Here is a 25610-nt window from a genome sequence, read left to right on the forward strand (position 1 = left end):
CCAGCAGCTATACAGGATTTTATTGGCACAGGCAGATGGCACCCTGTGCCTCCCTGCTGTGCCAAGTTGTGTGCGCATATGGCATCCCTCCTTTCCCCTTGCCTGCTGGAAACCGGGACCAGTGTGCATGTGGGTGGGATCTGGCTGCCTGTTATAGAATTTGTAAACCAGACTTGTCCTGAACCAACTTGGGATGGAAACACTTCCCTTTACCCTTACAAACATTATGGAATGTGCAGCAGGCAATGATTATATGAATGGCATTTGCCACATTGGCATCCAGACAGGTGCATAGGCAGCACCAATGAAATTACAGTCTACCCTATGCAAACTCCATGAGCCTTCTGCAGCTGCTAAGCTTGTAATTGAATTATCTTTTTCCAGGGTCATTGATGGTGGGATACAGTCTCATGAGACAACTTAGGAGCTGGTATGTGGGCCCCACCAAAATACCAGTTGGCACAGACATACAGTACAGAAGAACATAATTTCTGGGAAATAAAGTCCCTGCATCCCCCTTCATTTATAATCCTGAGCTCCTTAGCACTCTAGCAATGTGAACCTTTCCAGTGTTTCCCATTCACCTGGCTCTGTGGTCCACTAAACCTTGCAGAACAAGTAAATAGTAACTGTAGCCCAGAGACCTCTTGGTACCAACTGGCAGAGGGCACAGGGGTGCATAAAGTTCTGGTATTTACATACTAGTTCACCAAAGAGTGTTGTGTAAGGGCTCTACTGAAAGTTCATGTTACACTGGTCATCAGAATCATTAGGATATGTATGTACAGATCATATGTGAGGATTTATGCTTATATACATACTGAAAATTTGTATATTTAAGGTCTGCAAATTGGGGGTCAGTCACCAGAAGTTAAATTTCTTTCAGGCAGAAGATGTTATCTATCAATCTGTCTCTAAGCTGAGTATTGTATGGTTCACAATGGTTGCCCATTTACAGTCTGAGCCAAATACTAATGAAACAATTGTGAAATCTTCAGCGAGAGTGAATTTATGGGAGGAAATAAACCAGCAGTACAAGTGAAGACAATAGATTTTTGAACTACAAATGTAGGTACAGAGACTGACTCTGCATCCTTCACCTAGGAAGTAAGCTGACAGTGGGTTTGCTTCATGAAAAAAGGCTCACAGACAGCCAGGGTGGTAAATGGTGGGAGAAGAAATTTGGGTCAGATAAGATCATTAGAGAATGATCTTGTTAATTAAGTCTAGACTCTAGAATGAATGTTATGTAACCCTTTGTTGCTAATATTTCTGCTTGCTGTCATTTGAAGTTCTGTTTGTTAAATAAACATACTTGCTTTCGTTATAAACAAAGCTATGTGCTGTGCATTAAGTGGAGCCGTGTTCTATAGTATAACTTTAACCTGTGGTGTACTGGTCCTTTGGGAGTGGAGGCTTCGTGAATTCTGTGTGTCCAATAGAACAGACCTGTACATCACAGGGGGAAGCTTGGGGTGGGGGGGGGGGAGGGTTGGAGTATGCCTATCACTAACCTGCGTAGGCTAAGAGGGGCATGCTTGTGCTGCCTGTGGCTGGTAATGCCAAGGATCTGACTTCTAGCACAGACAAGACTTCCTCATGGTAGGGACAGGTGGTGGCAAGGTGCCTCACAACCCTGGGCACCGCTATGAAGTGTCATGGTAACAGTTTCAGTTCACATACTCACTTTTCTTTGTGGTGGGCCAAGCATATGGGTGCTGTTGATGGTCCCTGTACAGTTTGGAAATCCCATCCTCTGAAATCCAGCTATTATTTTTGGAACTCTTCTTATGGCAACCACACATGGGTAGATCACAGTGTTAATTGCCTCACAAACCTGCACAATGGACTTTCCAACCCCAAAGTGGTTTGCAATGGACCTATAGCTGTCGGGTGTTGCCAGCTTCCATGAGGAAATAGCAACCTGCTTCTGAACTGGTATGGCTCCCCTGAATCAAGTGTTCTGGAGCTGAAGGTCTGGTGCAAGCTCATCACGCAGCTCCATGAAGGTCTGTTTCCTCATTTGGAAGTTCTGAAGCCACTGATGGTCATCCCAGGTTTCCAGAACAGTGTGATCCCACCACACCATGCTGGTTTCCTGAACCAGAAGTGCTGGTCCGCTCCTGAACATCCTTTGACAATACCAGAATTCACCGTATCTGTACCATGCGAGCTGAAGAATTCTCATTGACCGTCAAGGTCAGCCTCTTTGACGTGCCAGAAAGTTCTGCCTAAATTCCTTCCAGCATCTCACTAGTTGCCCACTCCACTGCATAGTCATTTGTCCTGCAGTAAGGAGCAGAACCAGATCACCATTCCGTTGCTCCATGTTTTCCGACTTTGGCAGGAAATAACAGTGAGGGGTGATGTGATTAGGAACAGCCATTGGCAAATGTGTGAAGGCAAGGGACAGTACCAACAACACACAGCACAGTGGTTCCTAGAGTGTTTCCCTGTGATGTACAGAACCATGGCATACTGTCCCTGAAATGGTAGCGCTAATGTCACATAATACAGTGATGGTGTGGGCATGAGCATATGCAGGTAAACTGTGTTATACCCATGTCCAGCACAGCATAATGTGGACCCTTGGCATGGGTGTGGGGAGCATGTGTAAGGATGTACATGCTCCAGTACTCAAGTATGTAAGCCAGTATAGACATAGCGGAGGGCATTCAGCACTTTTCAGGTTCAAGCCCAGAGAATGCAAGCAAAGTCAATTAGTAGGGGGCTTGTCTAGATTAGATGCTCTCACTGACCTTTACACCATGGCTTTCATTCTCCAGTGGAGAAATTAAAGAAAGGCTTTCTTGGAAACGTATATATTACAGAATTATGCTCCTGAACTTGATTATGAGCATTATTAGCAGTGGAGTTACAGCTTTGCTTATTTGCTGTATTTTGTATTCTCTGTGTATTGTTTGGAGAACACGAACTTATTACTTTTGTAAATATAGAGAAACTGTTGTACAGTCTGGATCCACTGTGACCTATATCCCAGATATCTTGACATCATCTTTAAATATCCCCAGAGGACATTACTTTTATCTATTTTCCATGAATAAACCCGTATGTTGGCAGAGAGAAAAAGAGAGAGTTTTTTCCCTTTAATTTTGTCTTCTTTCAGTTAATTTTAACTTCATTATTAAGATGAATTGTAATGATGTTTAAAACCCCAGAGGCAAACTGGCTTCATTTGATTTCTTCTGGTAGATGAGAAAAAACTGTCAGCAGTTGCAATCTTCTGTGAAATGTATCCCATGCTCTTGAGCTTACATTTTTAATGTGCCTTTCAAACTAAAATTGATCTGCCTCTTTCTTTTAAAATAAAAAACAATACATATTTTATGAGAAAATGAATACCTTTGATTATTTTTTTTTTGGTGCCAACTGGAAAGGTGCAGGAGACAGCCTGTTACCTTATTAAACATTAATCAGAAATATACATTCTTTTACAATTAATTTCCTTCCTACTTTTAATATATATTAGGCTAATATGCACAAATGTCTATTGAATGGTTTTCATGCATTCTTATAATTTAAAATGAGATATTTACGTGAGTAATAGTCTGGTTTATGCGATGCAAACCTGCTTTACCTGTTTAATTCAGTGACAGATCTTGTTAACATAGTACTGGGGCTGACGCAGTCAACTCACCATTAGCACGGGCAACTGATAGCAAGCACCAGAGGTTCCCTGCCTATTTCATTAAGTGCTAAAAAATAATTTGTGGTATCTCAGAGCCACAGATGGGATGGTGGCTGTAAATGTGTGTGAATCTGTAGGCTTCTAGACTTGTTGCTTCGTAGGATAATTTGGTTGTAGGTTAGTATAACAATATCTGCTTTTCAGTGAGCAAGGGTATTAACTACTCTTTTATCTTTCCTGCTACAGCTATGGCTTCTGAGCTCTGAGCATCCCCTCCCCCCCACCTTCATCCCTTGCTGGTCTAATTATTAGCGAATTGCTCTTGCTAGATCAATGGGCATGCTTTCAAGTCTAATAAGAATGAAAAAATGTCCAAAGCTGAGATATTTGTAGGCCTACAGTTTGATTGATTTTCTGTGTGGTGCTGAAGTGTTATTTCCCCTTCCTTTAAATTCCAGTTCAGATTTCATGTTTAGAACCAGCTTTAGAGCCCTAGTTACGGTAAATCCTAGGTGATAGAATATCTCTTGAGAACACCCCTTTGATTTGCCACCTGTGATCCCCTGTGCCAAATATATAATCATGGAAACCTTCTTTGGCTTCTGGGTGTTAGTCACGATTTCCCATTTTTTTTTATATATATATATATGTATGTGTGTGTGTGTGTGTGTGTGTGAGAGAGAGAGAGAGAGAGAGAGAGAGAGAATATTTATTCACTGCTTATGGAGAAAATCAGCATAGTTACCCCCTGCTGCAAGGCCCAAGGGGGTCTCTCTGAAGTTCTTTGTTTTCACAGCAATTTTTTATTTTTAAGTTGCTCTAAACAGAAGTAAAACATCATTCATACAGAGATATTTTCCTCATTAGAGGTGGGCCAATCAATAGTATTTTTTTTCCAAGTAAAAATTAACTGCTATTGAAAAATTAATATATGGGGTGGGGTTTCTTTTGTTGGTATGTATTTTTTTTGTGGGGGGCAGATAAGAATTGAGCTCACTCTTATTTTACTAGGGGGATACACTTTATTACCCTAATAGCTCTTGTCTCTGCACTACAGATTTTTGCTAGCATAGCTACTTCAGTTAGGAGTATGAAAAAAAAAAATCACATCCCCAGCTGATAGCCTGGCAACTTTCCTGTGTAGATGCAGCTTATACTGTCAAACAACTCCTTTTGCCAACATAATTTATGTGATGCAGGCGGTTGTTTAACATGCCAACAAAACATTTCCTTTTGCTGGTATAGCTGCATCTGCACCAGGGGGCTTTGCCGGTATAGCTATACCAGCAAAACCTTTGTAGTGTTGATTAACCTTATGTATTGCCTCGTTTATATGTTCCTTAAGAAAAAGGAAACATATTTTCCATATTTTCTTTCCTGTAGTACTGACATTGCTATTCAGCCAGTAAACATGGCAGGTTATTGCAGTTCTATCCATAATGCATGCTGCTGACCTCGGCCTGATCCTGCAAATTTGCTGCATCTAGCCCCATTGACTAAAAGCTCAGGGACACAGAGCAGTGCATAGTCAGTGCCATGTCTAAGCGGAGATCAGATTGCATCATGCATCATTGGACCAGTGAAGTGCAGAACTTTTGCTGGAGGCTTTAGTCAATTTGAACTGCCATGTTATGATCTGTTCTATCTACCTTTGGAGTCATGGGTCAGACTTTTGAATTCTTATCTTGAATTCTGAGGTTTTCTTGACTGATTTTCTAAGGCTGCTTAAATGGCTGAAACGCTGCCAGGTATTTCAAAAGAGCAGGTTTTAAACAAGCAAACTCACAACATGCATATGTGCCCTACCAGTCAGATTTACACCAGCCAAGACTCTGGCCCTAGTTCCTCCCTACTTCATTAACATTGCCTTCTTGGTTTCAGTATGTTTTGCAGCTAGAAAATCTTCAATAATAGAAGAAAGCAAGAAGTATGAGTGATGATTCTCTATGTAAGCATGCATTTAGAGCTAAAGGAAGTTGGTAATATCCAATTCCAAACTACTCCTGATTTTAGAATTAGGCTCCTCTGTCCTTTCTACTGAAGCTTCCATGTTGCTGACAAAGTTAGATGCTTTGCAATGTAACTTGAAAATGGGTTTTACATTTTATTAAAACATTCAGCATTCCCATTTCTGAAACGAGTCGATGACCTTAGCTGAGTTGATAGTTAATGTGCATCCATGTTACAAAACCACCATCATGGCTGGCATGAGTTGGCATCTTGTCAACAATCTCTGAGAGGAGAACTAGTTGAACTATTCATTTTGAATAACTTAATTTACAGATTGAGTCCCTTTTTAGCTAGCAAATCATTCATAAACCAATCCCAATTTCTGTGAATATAATAAATATTTGTAAGTATATACCACCCCATTTTAATGAATAATTTTCAATCTAAGGCTTGTTCCTAAATTGTTTACATTATTCAGGATTTGGTATTCATCATTCATATTGTGTGATTGGTCACCTAATTCATGTCATTGTTTTGTTTCCCTGTCTGGGATTCTGAAACTTTTAAAATAGGGCAATAATGAACTACTGGTGCACATTTTTAGATGAATACACATTGTGCTAAAATTTATGCACATGTCAGAAGTCAAATACATTTTGGTTGTCCACATATTCACAAATAAAGAAATGTAGGCCCCCACAAATCATTGCAACTGAAACTGTGCTTTCATTTAGGAAACTGTTAATTAATAATTAAAGAATAAAACCAGGTAGCATTTCCCAAGGGACTGGAAACAGGCCTGCCTGCCTGAACCTGAGGGCTCTGGGACTACACTACCTACTGACATCAGATCGTGAGTGGAGTTTAGTGGCTGGAGGGAGGGGGGAAGTGATGTGGTAAAAGGACATTTGCCTATTGGGCATTCACATTAGAAGGTGGGCTACTGCCAAAGTTACCGTGAAAGAGTATTTTATTTATCATTCATTTAGAAATATTGTAGTGTTCCCTTTTCCCCAAATAATTTTTCCTTGTTTTATACAGACTCACTGCTTGTGAGTGGAAAAATATTGCCTATTAAGAGCACCAGAGAAGATATTTAGTAATTTCAGAAATTCTAGTTTTGGGATTAAGCTGGTGATATCTGTTTTAAGAGGGACCTTAGCTCAATGGCTCTCAACCTCTCCAGACTACTATACCCCTTTCAGAAATCTGATTTGTCTCACATACCCCCTCACTTAAAAACTACTTGCTTACACAATCACACACAAAAATACAAAAGTGTCACAACACACTGTTGAAAAATTGCTGACTTTCTCACTTTTACTATATAATTATAAAATAAATCAATTGGAATATAAATATTGTACTTCTATTTCAATGTATAGTATATAGAGCAACATAAAGAAGTAACTGTATGAAATTTTAGTTGGCACTGACTTCGCTAGTATTTTTTATGTAGCCTGTTGTAAAACTAGCCAAATATCTAGATGAGTTGATGTTCCCCCGGAAGACTCCCAGGGGTATGTGTACTCCTGGTTGGGAACCACTGCTGTAGCTGTTTAAACCTGTCCCTGTTGCTGCTGACAACACCTGGCAGAAGGGTTACACGTGTTTACTATTTGACCAGCTCTAGCAGACAGACCAAGTATTGAACTGGTAGGGAGACTAAAGTTCAGCACCTGTTCACCTCATTGGTGGTCCTTCCAGATCAGAGCTTAGGCATATTTCCAGGGCACTTCGGGGGAAGTTTGCACTGCAATAGTCCATGAATCCACCTGTTCTAGGAACAGAGGGTTTCAGTTTCTAGGGTTGTAAATCTGGCATCTTTCATATGCAAAAATTAAAATTTTAGACGTTCCCAGTTTTTGAAGTGGTTAGTGACAATTACCCACAAATCATTCAATGGTTTCCCTTTGGGAATCTTGCATTGCAGGAAGGTGAAGGAGAATGTTATTTTTGAGCCCTATATAGGTTTATCTTGTTCAGTATCCCAGCTGCTGTAACAAAGCTGTGATTAGAAATCCTCTAAAGGAGAAAAAATATGACATTCTGTCATCTTCAGATACAGAATGTTGTGTTCCAAAGTATCTTTCAAACTGTTGAATCTCATCCAAATGGCCTTAGTAAGGGTATCACCAGGAGAAAGGGAAATGAGGCACACGCTCAGGTCATTTTCTATGAAATGTCTGATCACATAATCCCCTTTGCTCAGGGAACCATATCTCAGGCTCAGAGAACTCTATTGCAGGTGGCCCAATGAAGCCATTAACTCATATATACTGTTACCTGTTTAATACCTTGTTATCTCAGTGCAGCGGAGTTGGGAGGCTGCCAAGTTTTCCACTATTAGCCCCTACTTCGAGGGGGGAGGGGTAATATGGTAACTTCCATAACATTCTGCAACAAGCTAAATCTTGGCATATAAGACTTCAGCATGGGAGTGATTTGAAAGGTAATATTTGGCCATTATTAAGTTATGAAGGTTTTACAAAAAACAAATAAAATGGACATTGGTATTTTCTACTGCACATATAATTTGAGATTGAATTTTTCAAATGCCATTAATCTCTAATTTGGGCTACATTGACTGGGTGAGGATGAAGGGATATTAAGAAAAAAAAGAATTGCAAATATACAACCATTCCCTTCCCTCCCCGCAATATAAGGCCAGGGCCGGCTCCAGGCACCAGCTCAGCAAGCAGGTGCTTGGGGCGGTACATTGGGTTTTTCGGCGGTGGGTCCCTTGATCCCTCTCGGAGGGAAGGACCTGCCACCGAAGTGCCGTCGAACAAGAAAGCAGCGTGGTGGAGCGACCGCCAAATTGCCGCCGATCGTGATCATGGCTTTTTTTTATTTATTTTTTTTCCCCACCGCTTGGGGTGGCAAAAACCCTGGAGCCGGCCCTGCATAAGGGTTTTTGGTATTCACGCTTGTTCTGCATGCAAAAACATTTGTGTCAAATAGACCAGCAGGCCCAGCTCTACCATTTTTGCTGCCCCAAGCAAAAAAAAAAAAAAAAAGCCACTCAGACTGCCAAAGCATGGAGTGTGATGCCCCAAGAATGGACGGAATGCCACCACTTAACATGTGCTGCCCCAGGCACATGCTTCCTCCGCTGGTGCTTGGAGCCGGCCCTGGAGACCAGAATGGCTTTTTGTAGAGATCTGGTCTGACTAGAGCTCTGGGAACCAGGAATTTCTGCGTTCTAATTCTATTACTTAGCGCTCTTGGCCAAATTACCTAATTTCTCTGCCTCTGTTTTCCCACCTGTGAAGTGGGTAATAAAACTTATCTTTACCCACATACTTCACAGGGTTGTTGGGAGGATTAACTGGTTAAGATTTGTAAAATACTTGAGGATGCAAAGTGCTCTACAAATGCTGAATGATTTTTATTAAGCAGTTATTCTCTAACAAACAGTGTTTCAGAGCATTATTTTCTAGCATCCATTAGTATGTGTCAGCTGCTTCACAGAAGATGTAGAAAGCAACCATCTTGGCCACAAACAGCTTTGAATCTAAAATGTACCTGTGACAGAATGAATGAGGCAAGGGCAGCTCCTCAGCCCAAGCCTACCCAAGAATTCCCATAAGCTACAAAATATATTTTGCATATTTTTATTTAATTGATAACTATGGACAGTTGTAAGGGCAAATTGTGATTTGATTTAAATGTCACAATGTGCTCTCTCTCTCTCCAGTAGTGAAACTCAATGCCAGAAAGTTTGAGGGAATGTAGTGTTGTGTGAGGCTCAAATCTTGGTATAGCTAATAGTGTCTCAAGAAGCTGCCTTGTTACCATGGCAATGTACCATTCCCAGGAGTTACTTTATAAGGGCGTGCTGTGGTAACCATTACCTGGTGAGGCCATAATACAGTGGGTCTCAACCTTTTGAACTGGCAACCCCTTTCACACAACAAGTCTCTGAGTGCGACCCCCCTAATAAATTAAACACACTTTTTAATATATTTAACACCATTATAAATGCGGGAGGCGAGCGGGGTTTGGGGTGGAGGTTGACAGCTCGCGACCCCGCCATGTAATAACCTCAAGACCCCCTGAGGTCCTGACCCCCAGTTTGAGAACCCCTGCCATAATAGGATTGTAGCAGTTAAGCTCAGGCTGCAGGAGCAGGGATGGGGACTGTGCCTCCCCAGCTCACATCCCCATGGAACAGGCCCCGTATATGTCCTTCAGGAGCTGCCACTGGGCCAGCTTTGGACTCCACCCCCCGCGCCAGCCCCTGTAGCAGTGGGTCTGCCTGATGCTTCTTCACTATAAATAAAGTAAGCTTTTAATAGCTAGTAAATTGTACATTAGGCAGGGATGGAAATAACTGTTTTGTGATTTCGGCTGCACCTGTCAAAAAAGTCACGAGCTGCCTCTGGAATGAGGGAGACAAAGAAAAGGAGGGGAAGGAGCATGATAATCTTAAATTGGCTGCCAGACATCCAAAGTAAAATTCTAGCCTTCCTTAAGTCAATGGGAGTTTTGCACTTGATTGTAATGAGGCCAGAATTTCACCCCCAGGTTAAACAGGGTCTGCCCAACTTTGGTCAAACAATTTAACACAATCTATTGTATTTTTTAATTTAACAGTGTTCTTCAGCCATTGCATGCATTTTTAAGGGAACCCATCATGCCTCCAAGGATTCTCCACTTTTCTCTGCTTTATAACTCCCTTCCTTTCATCACCACCACCATAACTGTCTGGTTGAAAAAGATGGGATGAATCTTGTGAACAGCAGTATTTAACTGGCCACAAAAGATCACTGTTGTACGCTGGAAGGCGCTGCCTTTCTTTAGCCACGGGTTACAGGTATGAATTCATTACCCCTACAATACTCCCAGAACTTCCCATTCCCATGCCTTAGGAGTGGAGAGGGACTATAATAAAACTGTTCCTCTAATTAAATCATCTTATTGTGCTTCTTCCTTCACTAGTGTGCAAGTACAAATTATCTATGTGAGGAAAAGTGAGAGAAAAGAATACAAACCTTAGTTCAGCACACAAGTGGATCCCAAACAGGAGTCACCCAGCAAATCATGGTAAGATAGAATGAACTGTTTCCACATACATACATCAGAGTTCATAGATTCTAGGACTGGAAGGGACCTTGAGAGGTCATTCAGTCCAGTCCCCTGCCCTCATGGCAGGACCAAATACTGTCTAGACTATCCCTGATAGACATTTATCTAACCTTCTCTTAAATATCTCCAGAGATGGAGATTCCACAACCTCCCTAGGCAGTTTATTCCAGTGTTTAACCACCCTGACAGTTAGGAACTTTTTCCTAATGTCCAACCTAAACCTCCCTTGCTGCGGTTTAAGCCCATTGCTTCTTGTTCTATCCTTAGAGGCTAAGGTGAACAAGTTTTCTCCCTCCTCCTTATGACACCCTTTTAGATACCTGAAAACTGCTATCGTGTCCTCTCTCAGTCTTCTCTTTTCCAAACTAAATAAACCCAATTCTTTCAGCCTTCCTTCATAGGTCATGTTCTCAAGACCTTTAATCATTCTTGTTGCTCTTCTCTGGACCCTCTCCAATTTCTCCACACCTTTCTTGAAATGCGGTGCTCAGAACTGGACACAATACTCCAGTTGAGGCCTAACCAGCACAGAGTAGAGTGGAAGAATGACTTCTCGTGTCTTGCTCACAACACACCTGTTAATACATCCTAGAATCATGTTTGCTTTTTTTGCAACAGCATCACACTGTTGACTCATATTTAGCTTGTGGTCAACTATAACCCCTAGATCCCTTTCTGCTGTACTCCTTCCTAGACATTCTCTTCCCATTCTGTATGTGTGAAACTGATTGTTCCTCCCTAAGTGGAGCACTTTGCATTTGTCTTTGTTAAACTTCATCCTGTTTACCTCAGACCATTTCTCCAATTTGTCCAGATCATTTTGAATTATGACCCTGTCCTCCAAAGCAGTTGCAATCCCTCCCAGTTTGGTATCATCCGCAAACTTAATAAGCATACTTTCTATGCCAATATCTAAGTCGTTAATGAAGATATTGAACAGAGCCGGTCCCAAAACAGACCCCTGCGGAACCCCACTAGTTATGCCTTTCCAGCAGGATTGGGAACCATTAATAACAACTCTCTGAGTATGGTTATCCAGCCAGTTATGCACCCACCTTATAGTAGCCCCACCTAAATTGTATTTGCCTAGTTTATCGATAAGAATAATGCACCCACCTTATAGTAGCCCCGTCTAAATTGTATTTGCCTAGTTTATCGATAAGAATATCATGCGAGACCGTATCAAATGCCTTACTAAAGTCTAGGTATACCACATCCACGGCTTCTCCCTTATCCACAAGGCTCGTTATCCTATCAAAGAAAGCTATCAGATTGGTTTGACACGATTTGTTCTTTACAAATCCATGCTGGCTATTCCCTATCACCTTACCACCTTTCAAGTGTTTGCAGATGAGTTCCTTAATTACTTGCTCCATTATCTTCCCTGGCACAGAAGTTAAACTAACTGGTCTGTAGTTTCCTTGGTTGTTTTTATTTCCCTTTTTATAGATGGGCACTATATTTGCCCTTTTCCAGTCTTCTGGAATCTCTCCCGTCTCCCATGATTTTCCAAAGATAATAGCTAGAGGCTCAGATACCTCCTCTATTAGCTCCCTGAGTATTCTAGGATGCATTTCATCAGGCCCTGGTGACTTGCAGGCATCTAACTTTTCTAAGTGATTTTTAACTTGTTCTTTTTTTATTTTATCTGCTAAACCTACCCCCTTCCCATTAGCATTCACTAGGTTAGGCATTCCTTCAGACTTCTCGGTGAAGACCGAAACAAAGAAGTCATTAAGCATCTCTGCCATTTCCAAGTTTCTTGTTACTGTTTCTCCCTCTTCACTGAGCAATAGGCCTACCCTGTCTTTGGTCTTCCTCTTGCTTCTAGTGTATTGATAAAAAGTCTTCTTGTTTCCCTTTATTCCCATAGCTAGTTTGAGCTCATTTTGTTCATTACATTTGTACTTGACAAGGATCTATGTGCTCAAGGTTTATGTTAATATTAAGAGGAAACATTAAAATAATCTTTAAAAAATTTCAGAGAAAATATTTGTAAGTATCTCCCTGCAGTGTTTGCAGCTACATTACATAATTGTGTTTGTGCATCTGGACCTGAAAATGAAGATGATTAGAAACAAAAGTGAAACTGCTTAGTCTATTATAAATTATCCAGACTGAGTGAAATGCAGAAAATAGACAGCATTAATGGTGGGAGGTAAAGTCAATGTTTAGAAATTCTTCCAGTTTTAATAATACATTATTAGTAACAAAAGCAAAAAGATTTTTCTGTTTTAAAATATACTGTCAGGGGCTGAACACCCAGATGTGCCAAAGAAGGAAGAGGATAAAGGTGGCATTTCAATACTTTTCTATGTGCTCCACCTCCTTATTTATAACAAATGGAAGAAAAGGGAAGTGGATAGTAATGAATATAAATCAGAAGTTAGGAATTGTAGAAAACTGATACGGGAAACAAAGGGACACAAGGAGAAAAATCTATGGCCAGCAGATTTAAGGGCAATAAGAAGGAGTTTTAAAAATATATTAGGAACTAAAAGAATCTTGACAATGGTATTGGTCAATTACTAGATGGAAATGGTAGAATTATCAATTGTAGAAATGTTCAGTAAATATTTCTGTTTTCTATTTGGGGAAAAGCAACCAGATGTTATAGTGTCATTGTATGGTGATGATAACACTCTTTCCATTCCACTAGTATCTCTGAAAAATGTTAAACAAAAGCACCGAAGGTAAATAATTTTTAAACAGCAAGTCCTGATAGCTTGCATGTAAGAGTTTTAAAAGAATTGGCTGGGGAGTTCACTGGACCATTAATGTTGATTTTTAATAAGTCTTGGAGAAAGTTCCAGAAAACTGAGAGAATGCTAATGTGCCCATTTTTAAAAATGGTAAATGGGATGACCTCAGTAGTTATAGTCTTGTCAGCCTCACACTGATCCTGGGCAAGGTAAGGGAGTGGCTGATACAGGATTAGATTAATAAAGAATTAAAGGAGGTAATTAATACAGATCAACATTGTCTATGGAAAATAGACCCTGTCAAGCTAACTTGAAATTTATTTGATGAAATTACGAGTTTTGTTGATAAAGGTAATAGTGCTGATGTAATATACCTAGATATCTGTAAGGTGTTTGACTTGGCACCACATGACATTTTGATTTAAAAAAAACTAGAATGATATAAAATTAACATGGCACACATTAAATGGATTAAAATCTGGCTAATTGATAGGTCTCAAAATCTAAATGGTGAATTGTCATCAAGCAGGTGTATTTCCAGTGGGATCCTGAAGGGACTGGTTCTTGGCCCTATACTATTTAACATTTTTATTGATGACCTGGAAGAAAATAAAATCGTCACTGATAAAGTTTGCAGATGATGCACAAATTCGGGGAATGGTGAATAATGAACAGGTCACTGATTCAGAGCAATCTGGATATCTTTCTAAGCAATATGCATTTTAATATGGCTAAATGTATATGTCTAGCAACAAAGAATGCAAGCCATACTGACAAGATGGGGGGTGGGGGACTCTGTCCTGGGAAGCAATGACTCTGAAAAAGATTTAGGGCATGGTGGATAATCAGCTGAACATGAACTCCCAATGTGAGGCTGTGGACAAAAGAACAATTGAGGCCTGGTCTACACTAGGCGTTTATGTCGAAGTTAGCGCCGTTACATCGAATTAACCCTGCACCCGTCCACATCACGAAGCTATTTAATTCGACATAGAGGTCTCTTAAATTCGACTTCTGTACTCCTCCCCGACGAGGGGAGTAGCGCTAAATTCGACATGGCCATGTCGAATTAGGCTAGGTGTGGATGGAAATGGATGCTAATAGCTCCGGGAGCTATCCCAGAGTGCACCACTCTGTTGACGCTCTGGACAGCAGTCCGAGCTCGGATGCTCTGACCAGCCACACAGGAAAAGCCCCGGGAAAATTTGAATTCCTTTTCCTGTCTGGGCAGTTTGAATCTCATTTCCTGTCTGGACATAGTGGCGAGCTCAGCAGCACTGGCAACGATGCAGAGCTCTCCAGCAGTGATGGCCGTGCAATCTCAGAATAGAAAGAGGGCCCCAGCATGGACTGATTGGGAAGTCTTGGATCTGATCGCTGTGTGGGGCGATGAGTCCGTGCTTTCCGAGCTGCGCTCCAAGAAACGGAATGCAAAGATCTACGAGAAGATCTCTAAAGACATGTCAGAGAGAGGATACAGCCGGGATGCAACGCAGTGCCGCGTGAAAATCAAGGAGCTGAGACAAGGCTACCAGAAGACCAAAGAGGCAAACGGACGCTCCGGATCTCATCCCCAGACATCCCGTTTCTACGAGGCACTGCATTCCATCCTCGGTGCGGCCGCCACCACTACCCCACCACTGACCGTGGACTCTGAGGATGGGATATTGTCCACGGCCGGTTCCTCGGACATGTTAGCGGACGGGGAAGATGAGGAAGGAGATGAGGAGGACGAGGCAGTCGACAGCGCTTACAACGCTGATTTCCCCGACAGCCAGGATCTCTTCATCACCCTTACAGAGATCGCCTACCAACCGTCCCCAGCCGTTAACCTGGACACAGAATCTGGGGAAGGATCAGCCAGTAAGTGTTTTAAACATCTAAACATTTATTTTTAACAGAACAGGAATATTAAGAATAACAACAATGGGTTTCTCATGATTAGTTTGACCTAGGCGCTTAACATTTCAGTCCTGGGCAGTGCAACTATTGAAAAAAAAATCTAACAATGTCCAGTTTAGCATGATTGTTCTGCCCAAGCCGCTCTACTGTTTAGTCCCTGCCAGTGCAGCTACAGTAAAATGCGGTCTATATGTCTGGTGATAGAGCAGAAAACCTCCTGGGACATCTCGAGGAAGCTCTCCTGGAGGTAATTGGAAAGCCGTTGCATCAGGTTCCTGGGGAGAGCGGCCTTATTGGGTCCTCCGTAGTATGACACGTTGCCACGCCACGAGACAATCAAGTACTCAGGGATCATTGCCCTGCACAGCAGGGCGGCATACGGCCCTGGTCTTTGGAGGCTTTCCCGAAGCATTCTTTCTTTATCGCTGTCTGAGATCCTCATCAGGGTGATGTCGCTCATGGTGACCTGCTTTGAATTAGGTAGGGGAATGTTAGTGTTGGGACTGCTTGCCCGTTCCTTTACAGAACTGTAACCGCTGGTTTGCAGCCACGCGGTGGAGGCGGGAGAGGGGCAGCCTACAGGGATCGTTCCCGGGGACAGCCGCGAGGGGGTGGGACAAGGGCAGAGTTCCTGCTTGCCGGATTGCTGGCAGCAGCGACTGACATTGCTTTCAATGTGAAAGGAGGCCAGTGCTAATATTAAAGTTTTAAGCTGCCACGGCTTACCATGTCTGCCTGATACACAAATTCCGGTGTCCTGCCCCGCTTCTCAGATCTGCAGTGCAAGACCCCAGGCACTGAATGCGAAGGCCGAGAATTCGACCTTGTCCTGAGTGCGCATGTGATAGGTGCTGTGCATGGTCTTGTTCACAGAGAAAGACTATGTCTTTGTTCACAACTACATTTATCTTTCTGAGGAATTCACTCCCTTTTTCCCATTCCCACAGCCACATCTGCGACTGTCTCACAACCTAGCCTGGCATCACACTCCCAGAGGCTAGCGCAGATTAGGCGTAGGAAGAAGAGGACACGGGAGGACATGTTCTCGGAGCTTATGGGCTGCTCCCAAGCCCAGGCAGCACAGCAGACCCAGTGGCGGGAGAACTTGTCCCAAATGCACCAAGCACACATGGAACGGGAGGAGAGGTGGCGGCAGGAAGACCAGCAGGCGACTCAAACGCTGCTTGGACTAATGAGGGAGCAAACGGACACGCTCCGGCGCCTTGTGGATGTTCTGCAGGAACGGAGGCAGGAGGACAGAGCCCTGCTGCAGTCTATCTGTAACTGCCCTCCCCCGCCACCAAGTCCCATACCCCCCTCACCCAAAGTGCAAAGAAGGAGAGGCTGCAGAGTCCGTGCTAACTCTCACTCCACCCCTGCAGAGAGCTCTAGTAGCAGAAGGCTCTCATTCCCCAAAATTTGACAAGTTCTTTCCTTCCCGCCTCACACAAGCCCCCGTCCAAGTTTCACCTCCCAGTTCCATGTGTAGTTGCTAATAAAAAATACATTTCTGTTAATTACTGTTTCCATCATGTTCTTTTGGAGGAGGGGGGGGAAGGGGGTTGGTAATTGGACAGGACAGTCACCTTTGGCAGGGTACATAGGCGGAGGGCAGGTCCAGCAGCAGGGCTCATACACAGTGCAGTGACTAGTTACCCTGGTCAGTCTGGGACGTGGTTTTCATGTTCTGTGGTGGGGGGTGGGTTGCTCTGTGACTTTGTGGCGGGGGAGGGCAGTTACAGATCTTATGCGGCGGTCCTTATCCTGGATCACAGAGCCACGCAGCAGGGGATCTGTAACCGTCCTCCCCCTGCCACAAAGTCACATAGCCCCCCCATACACACAGTCCCGATCAGGAGGGGTGACTGGCTCCGTTGAAACAACCAGTCCACCACAGCGGAGCCTGTTAATCCTGGAGTTTAGAAGCGTCATTTGTGTCACTACACTACACCCGCTCCCCACCACAGTCTGCGTCCCAGGTTTAAAACATTCCCGCGAAAACAGTAATAAAGAAAACGGTGTTCATTAACAAAGTAGAAGTGATTTTATTTCTAAACGTGTGTTGGAAGGGGGTGAAGGGGGTATGTAACTGGAGAGGATAGTCAACATTAACTGGGTAAAGAAACGGGGGCAGGTTCAGCTTCTCTGTACACTAACTTAAAAGTCACAGGTTACCCTGCTCAGTCAGGAACCTAGCTTTCAAAGCCTCCTGGATGCACAGCGCATCCCGCTGGTCTCTTCTAATCGCCCGGCTGTCTGGCTGGGCGTAATCAGAAGCCAGGCTATTTGCCTCAACCTCCCACCCCGCCATAAAGGTCTCCCCCCTTGCTCTCACAGAGATTGTGGAGCACACAGCAAGCTGCTATAACAATGGGGATATTGGTTTCGCTGAGATCACAGCGAGTCAGTAAGCTTCTCCATCTCCCCTTGAGACGGCCAAAAGCACACTCCACCACCATTCTGCACTTGCTCAGCCGGTAGTTGAAGAGTTCTTTTTCAGTGTCCAGGGCGCCAGTATAGGGCTTCATGAGCCAGGGCATTAGCGGGTAGGCTGGGTCCCCGAGGATGACTATAGGCATCTCCACATCCCCAACAGTTATTTTCTGGTCCGGGAAGTAAATACCTTGCTGCAGCCGTCTAAACAGACCATAGTTCCTGAAAACACGAGCGTCATGAACCTTGCCCGGCCATCCGACGTAGATGTTCGTAAAACGTCCCCTGTGGTCCACCAGTGCTTGCAGCACCATGGAAAAGTAGCCCTTTCTGTTAATGTCCTGGCTGGCCTGGTGGTCCGGTGCCAGGATAGGGATGTGAGTTCCATCTATGGCCCCACCGCAGTTTTGGAATCCCATCGCTGCGAAGCCATCTATGATCGCCTCCACGTTTCCCAGGGTCACTACCTTTGACAGCAGTACATCAACGATTGCCTTGGCTACTTGCATCACAACAACCCCCACGGTAGATTTGCCCACGCCAAAGTGGTTCGTGACTGACCGGTAGCTGTCTGGCGTTGCAAGCTTCCAGAGGGCTATGGCCACTCGCTTCTGGACAGTCAGGGCTGCTCGCATCCGGGTGTCATTGCGCTTCAGGGCAGGGGACAGCAACTCACAAAGTTCAAGGAAAGTTCCCTTCCGCATGCGAAAGTTTCGCAGCCACTGGGATTCATCCCAGACCTGCAGCACTATGCGGTCCCACCACTCAGTGCTTGTTTCCCGGGCCCAGAATCGCCGTTCCACGGCATCAACATGACCCATTGCCACTGTGATGTCCTCGGCGCTGGGTCCCGTGCTTTCTGAGAGGTCTGTGCTACTCTCAGACTTCAGGCCCTCACCGCGGTGCCGTAGCCTCTTCGCCTGACTTATCTGCATCTGCCTCAGGGAAAGGTGGATGATAAGCTGCGAGGCGTTGAGAACGGCCACAACTGCAGCGATGGTCGCAGCGGGCTCCATGCTCGCAGTGCTGTGGCGTCCGTGCTGTCACTGACTAGAAAAGTGCGCGAACTGATTTCCCGCCGGCGCTTTCAGGGAGGGAGGGCGGGAGTGATGGACGGATGACGACAGTTACCCAAAAGCACCCTCGACACATTTTTTTTACCCAGAAGGCATTGGCGGCTCCACCCAGAATTCCAATGGGCAGCGGGGACTGCGGGAACTGTGGGATAGCTGCCCACAGTGCACCGCTTTCAATGTCGACGCTTTCCCCGTTAGTGTGGACTCACAAAGTCGAATTACTGTCCTTAGTGTGGTCACACACGTTCGACTTGCAATATCGATTCCAAGAATTCGATTTAAGTAAAATCGAACTACTCTCATAGTGTAGACATACCCTGAGATCCTGGGATGTATAAAGTGGGGAATCTTGAGGAGAAGTAGAGATGTTATTTCATCTTTGTATTTGGCACTTGTGTGACCACTGCTGGAATAGTGTGTCCAGTGCTGGTGCCCACAATTCAAGAAGGGTTTTGATAAATTGGAGAGGGTGCAGAGAAGAGTCTTGAGAATGGTTAAAGGATTAGAAAATATGCATTATAGTGATAGACTCAAGGAGCTTAATCTATTTAGCTTAACAAAGAGAAAGTTAAGGGGTGACTTGATTACAGTCTGTAAGTATCTTCATAGGGAACAAATATTTAATAATGGGCTCTTCAATCTAGCAGAGAAAGGTGTAAGATGATCCAATGGCTGGAAGTTGAAGATAGACAAATTCAGATTGGAAATAAGGTGTAAATTTTGACAGTGAAGGTAATTAATCATTGGAGTAATTTACCAAAAGTCATGGTAGATTCTGCAGCATTGACAATTTTAAAATCAAGATTGGCTGTTTTTCTAAAAGATCTGCTCTAGGAATTATTTTTGGGAAATTCACTGCTTGTGTTAAAGCCAAAGTCAGACCAGTTGATCACAATGGGCCCTTCTAGCCTTGGAATGTATGAATCCTACACAACTTAGAGCAGCCTCGGGGTATGAGTTGCATCAGTTGTAATGATCTTTACACAGGAGGAAAATCAGTGGAGTGCAGTTTGTGTTAACCACAAACCCCCTTCTGCTGCTGATATACGCTCTTGTCACTTCTCATTTATGGCAGCTTTAAATTTCCTTTGTACTACCAGAGTGGAGAAGGATCTGGCCCATAATATTTAACTGGACATTGTTCCAAAAACGTATATATTCAAGGGACACTTACCAAAAGGCAGTGTCCAAAATTATTTTGGTTAGAGTTGGCACTTTTGCTATATAAGGGAAAGCCCTTTATAGTAATTTTCTTTTTGCTTTGCTCTCATTTTTTGCTTTCAATATAAATTTTACCCTGTGCAGAGAAATCCAGCACACAATGTATGCAAGCCCATAAACTAGGAAAGCCTATTTTCATCAAGGATGTGGAACTCTGCATATTTATGTACAATGGCCCCAACTAAATTACAAGGCAACAAACTATACACATTCAAAACTTCATGTCTTTCATGAAAATGCTGCAGCTGATGCATTTTTATTGGAAACAAGTTAAATCCAGGGTCTGAAGTGCTCTATTTTTGTGCACTGTTTTGCCTTAATAAAGATGACTGGAACCAGAAAGAATTGCTATCACTTCATGTCACATTTTTCATCTCAAAAATATATTTATTTTACAAATACTCCCCAGGAACAACTTTAAACATCTAATAAACATTGAATCACTGCATCAGTGACCTTATCTGTGGCTCTATATTCTTTCTGGGATCCTCTAGGACAGGGGTAGGCAAACTTTTTGGCCTGAGGGCCACATCTGGGTGGGGAAATTGCTTGCAGGGCCATGAATGTAGAGCTGGGGCAGGGGGTGGGGTGCGGGAGAGAGTGCGGGATGTGGGAGGGGGTGCGGAGTGTGGGCGGGGGCTCAGGGCAGGGGTGCAGGGAGAAGTGTGTGAGGGGGCTCTGGGCAGGGGGTTGGGGAGCAGGAGTGCCAGGTGCAGCAGCGGGCTCAGGGCAGGGGGTTAGGGGTGCAGGAGGGGTGTAAGGTGCAGCAGGGGGCTAAGGCAGGGGTGCAGGAGGGGTGCGGCACGGAGTTGGGATGCGGGCTCCGGCCTGGCACTGCTTACCTGGAGTGGCTCTGGGGTGGCAGCGGTGTGCATCGGGGCCAGGACAGGCTGCCTGCCTGCCCTGGCCCCGCACCGCTCCCGGAAGCGGCCGGCACCACGTCCCTGTGGCCACTGTGGGAGGGGGGTCAGAGGGCTCCGCGCACTGTCCTTGCCTGTGGGTACCTCCCCCGAAGCTCCCATTGGCCGTGGTTCCCGGTTCCCAGCCAATGGGAGCTGCACGGGGTGATGCCTGCGGGCAAGGGCAGCACGCGGAGCCCTCTGGCCCCCGCCTGCCACAGGTAGGTGGTGCCAGCCACTTCCAAGAGTGGCCCAGGGCCTGCCACAGCACGGGGGTGGCAATCCCGCGGGTGCCCACGTGCTCTAGGACGAATTGAAAATTTTTGCTAAGCAACACATTTCATCCAAGTTATCTTCCTCTGATTTACACCAGGCTTTCTTTACATAACCAGGCATCCAGAGATCTTGTTTAACTTACCATTTCTATGCATCTCTTATTGCTGAGCTTGTAGCCATAGTGAACTCTTAAGACCTCAGGTTGCAGCACAATTATGAGTCAGGTTTTAGGTTAAAATGAACCAGTCAGGTTTCTCTCAGAGACAGCAGCTTTTCAAATCCAACCTTTATTGTTCATTTTTCTAGTATTTTTATCGGGTTGGGAATGACATATCTGTACAGGCTTTTTGTTTTATCCCCTCCTATATTTCAAGGCTTGTTTCTGCTTCAGACATGACATTGACAATCCTTTTTTGTTTTCCTCTGTGCCTCAGAGGCTTAATGGTCCGGCATAGCATTGTCTTCCTTGCCACTGCAAAGTCTACTTCAGTAATGGCCATGGAGCTGTCACTATGAAGATTGACTCCTGTGGTTAAACATTCTTTGGTGGTGGTATTTCTCAAAGCAACACAATGAGTAAATGGATTTCTTTAAGCCACCCAGTTGCCTTGCAACTGTCCACAGTTCCGTGCTGGGAAGCCAGCTAATTCTCCTCACTGATCACTGGTGATTCTCTTGATGAGGGGGGCTGATAGTTCACAATTTAAAAAATCAGTTATTTACAAGTCAGTTAATGTTAAATACTTAAGCGTCTCACATTAGCATGTAATTTAAATGCAATTAGGCCGTTATTGGATGTCAAATATCAATTAATGATTAAAGGAGCACTCACATTTCATAACAGAGTACAAATTTCAGGGCTTTTACACTGATCACAATGAACTGAAAACTCAGTAAAAATAACATTGACATTTTTGGATTTTCAAGGTATTTTAAGCAATATAACTTGCTGTGAGCTAAATCTCTTATTTTAAAGTAAATTTAGGGTCTGATCCTGCAAATGATCACATGAATAGCCCCACTGACTGCAATAGGACTATATGTAAGTACTACTCACAAGAGTAAACGTTTATAAGATGTGTCCCTCAGTCCTCTTGAAAGGCAACAGATTCACATTCCTTAAGGCCTTAGTGCCAGATCCACAAAGGGGCCTTAGACTTGCTGTTGCAAAGCCTAATTTTTTGGCACTCTGTTCCATGAAAGCCACAGCCCTGAACTAGGCACCCAGGCTCCCTATACAATGCATGGGGAGAGTTAGGCGCCCTGAGAATGGGATCCACAGAAGCCAGCACACTGAGTGGGGAGTTGCCTGAGCTAGCCAATAGGAAATGCTGAGGAGAGGGGTGTGGCCAAAGAAATGCCCCTGAAAGAGACTTAGTCACCTAACAGGAGCCACCTCCCTCCCCTTGGGATTCATGACCCACACCTGGAGTTAGGTGCCTAAGCCATGCCACCCCTTCCTCACACAAAATGGAGGAAGAGGGGGTAGTGCCCCCTTTTACTCAGTTGTTAGAGCACTCAACCAGGATATAGGGGACCTAAGTTCAGATCTCCACTCTGCCTGAGTCCAAGCAGGTTGTTGAACTTTATATAATATTTAAATATACATTGGTGCAGGGGCTTGAAGCTGGGCCTCCTACCTCTCAGATGGGTGCCCTAACCACTGGGCTATAAAGTCACAGTCACACATACTCTCATTGTTCACTTGCTTTCCCCCTTTGGTCCAATGCCATATTTAACTATTTATACACAGTGGAACAGCTCAAACAGAAGTGACTGAGAGCAGCACACTCTTGAATACCTCATAGCCCAGTAATTAGCACATAGCACTATCTGGGATGTGGGAGATCTAGGCACTGGACTATTAGATAACAATGGGAGAGACGGCACCACCACCAAGATTTTTTACAGAGTCGATTTGGTAGGTGGGGGGATACTTAGTTTGAGGATCGTGCTGGGGCTTAGGCATGAGTTAGGTGTCAGGCACTGAAGTGGCTTTGCACGTGTCCACCACCAAAAACTTAGGGGATTTTGTTGACAGAAATGTAGATACCTACAGGGTTAGGGAACAGCTGGGCAGAAGTTTTTGAGGATCTAAACTTTTCATTTAGGCATCTAATGTGGCAGTTAGGCACCTAAATCTCTTTGTGGATTTAGCCCTAAGTCATCTACTCACATAGCAAGTAAAGCAATAAAGGGCAAGTGGAACCCTGGTATGTCTCCACAAAACTAGAGGGATGAGAGGGCTTACAGGGCATAATGTCTTTGCCAATTCATTTCTTGCTCTCCTCAGCTAGACTAGCAGTAATTGTGCCAGCTAATGCCCAATGTGATGGCAGTTTTCTGTGTATGGGCAAATGTACTGCATTTAGTAGGGAGGTAGTGTTGTTTAACTGACAGAGCACTGGATTGGGACTCAAGAGATGTACATTCTATTTCCGGCTCTGCCAGTGGCTTCAAGACTAAGCTTGATAAGCTTATGGAGGGGATGGTATAATGAGATTGGTCTTTGACTGTTAGCGGTAAATATGCCCAATGGCTTGTGATGGGATGTTAGATGGCGTGGGATCTGAGTTATTACAGAGAATTCTTTCCTGGGTGTCTGGCTGGTGAGTCTTGCCCACATGCTCAGGATTTAGCTGATTGCCATATTTTGGGTCGGGAAGGAATTTTCCTCCAGGGCAGATTGGCAGAGGCCCTAGGGGTTTTTCACCTTCCTCTGCAGCGTGGGGCGCGGGTCACTTGCTGGAAGATTCTCTGCACCTTGAAGTCCTTAAACCGTGATTTGAGGACATCAATGGCTCAGATACAGGTTTGATACAGGAGTGGGGGGTGAGATTCTGTAGCCTGCATTGTGCAGGAGGTCAGACTAGATGATCATAATGGTCCCTTCTGACCTTAAAGTCAATGATTCTATGACCCTAGGCAAGTCACTTCCCCACTCCGTGGCTCAGTTTCCTCAACTGTAAAATGGAGCTAATGATACTTCCTTCCTTTGAAAGCACACTGAGATCTACTGATAAGTGCTATATAAAATCTAGCTGTTATTTTTATTATCACCAAACAATTTTACATAGGTCACCAAACAGCCCATACAAGTGTGATTTTTTTGGCACTACTGAGTTGGATGGGACATAAAACAGTCCCCTGAATTATCAACAGTTTTAGGCTAACTCTGTATCACTTAATGAAAATAGTAGTGGGCTTTTTATAGTGTAATAAATATATTTGTTACCTCATCATACTGCCATAATTATCTTATTAAATGTCCCTTATGCTCTATGGGACAAATCCTGCTTCCCCTTCCACTGGCATGGAGTACTCTGCCTACGGCAGAACTAGCATGGTTCAGCTGAGTACAGTATGCAGATGGGAAGGTGACTGAGACACTGTGTAAGGGGTCTGTACCCCAGCACATCATGGAGTTGTGCTCTGCTGGGACTCCAGGCTCCTCGGCATGATGGGGGGGGGCATTAATGGTGAGGCATGTATGGGTCCACTGACTCCTGATCTATGTAGACCCATTTCACCCAACAGTGAGAAAAGTGGGAGCCATGGGAGCTACTGTTGCTTCCATTTCTGGTCTGGGAGAGAAAAGTCTTTCTGACCTTGGCCTTCACAGAAATCCCCCCACCTCACCCCACAGCTTGATTACTGGGACTGAGTGCTAGGACAAGGATTTGACCTTAAGATTTTTTACAAAACGAGGGCCCAGTCCTACAAGCCCTCCATGTATAGAAACCCCAGTGAAGTCTTGACATCGATAAGAGTTCTATGTGTGCCAAGCTTGCTAGATCATGGCCTTGGTGTTAGTATGAACATAATTGCTTATTTTTTGAGGGGGAGGGGGTATGTAATTCTGAACAAGACAAATAGCAACTTGAGCTATTAGAGCATAGTGCCCAACTGTCCCTTGTGACCATTTAAACAATCAATTGGTTTTTAATGAATGAATGCCATAAAACTGAGTGATTATGACTGGTTTAGAAAAGAGTTATTCAGCTCCTCCTTTCAATAAGAACGGCCATACTGGGTCAGACCAATGATCCATCTAGCCCAGTATCCTGTCTTCCAACAGTGGTCAATGCCAAGTGCCACAGAGGTAATGAACAGAATAGTGACCCATACCCTGTTGTCCACTCCCAGCTTCTGGCAAACAGAAGCGGAGGACACTCAGAGCATGGTGTTGTATCCCTGCCCATCCTGGCTACTTACCATTGATGGCTGGATCCTCCTTGAATGTATCTGGTTCTTTTTTTGAACCCTGTTAATGTTTTGGCCTTTATAAAAAGTGAGCACAAGAGTTCCACAGGTTGACTGTGCATTGTGAGAAAAAGTATTTCCTTTTGTTTGTTTTAAACCTGTTGCCTATTAATTTCATTGGATGATCCCTAGTTCTTGTGTTATGTGA

General features: G+C 44.1%; 1 protein-coding gene across 1 annotated transcript; it reads left to right on the plus strand.

The window, feature by feature from the left end:
• The first annotated feature begins 12732 nt into the window (after nucleotides 1-12732).
• Nucleotides 12733-16895, plus strand: LOC135984320 (uncharacterized). The gene is made up of 2 exons (XM_065599248.1): nucleotides 12733-15255; nucleotides 16242-16895. The coding sequence occupies exons 1-2, from the start codon at nucleotides 14679-14681 to the stop codon at nucleotides 16715-16717; spliced, it is 1053 nt and encodes a 350-aa protein (XP_065455320.1). The 5' UTR covers nucleotides 12733-14678; the 3' UTR covers nucleotides 16718-16895.
• Nucleotides 16896-25610: the final 8715 nt, after the last annotated feature.

This window comes from Chrysemys picta, chromosome 6, assembly GCF_011386835.1.
Source record: "Chrysemys picta bellii isolate R12L10 chromosome 6, ASM1138683v2, whole genome shotgun sequence".
NCBI lineage: Eukaryota > Metazoa > Chordata > Testudines > Emydidae > Chrysemys > Chrysemys picta.

Excerpts from the sequence above, each read along its gene's own strand:
- LOC135984320 (XM_065599248.1), top strand. The coding sequence starts at position 14,679 with ATGCAGAGCTCTCCAGCAGTGATGGCCGTGCAATCTCAGAATAGAAAG. Across the intron at positions 15,256-16,241 it reads ATCTGGGGAAGGATCAGCCA|CCACATCTGCGACTGTCTCA; the intron begins GTAAGTGTTTTA and ends CCATTCCCACAG.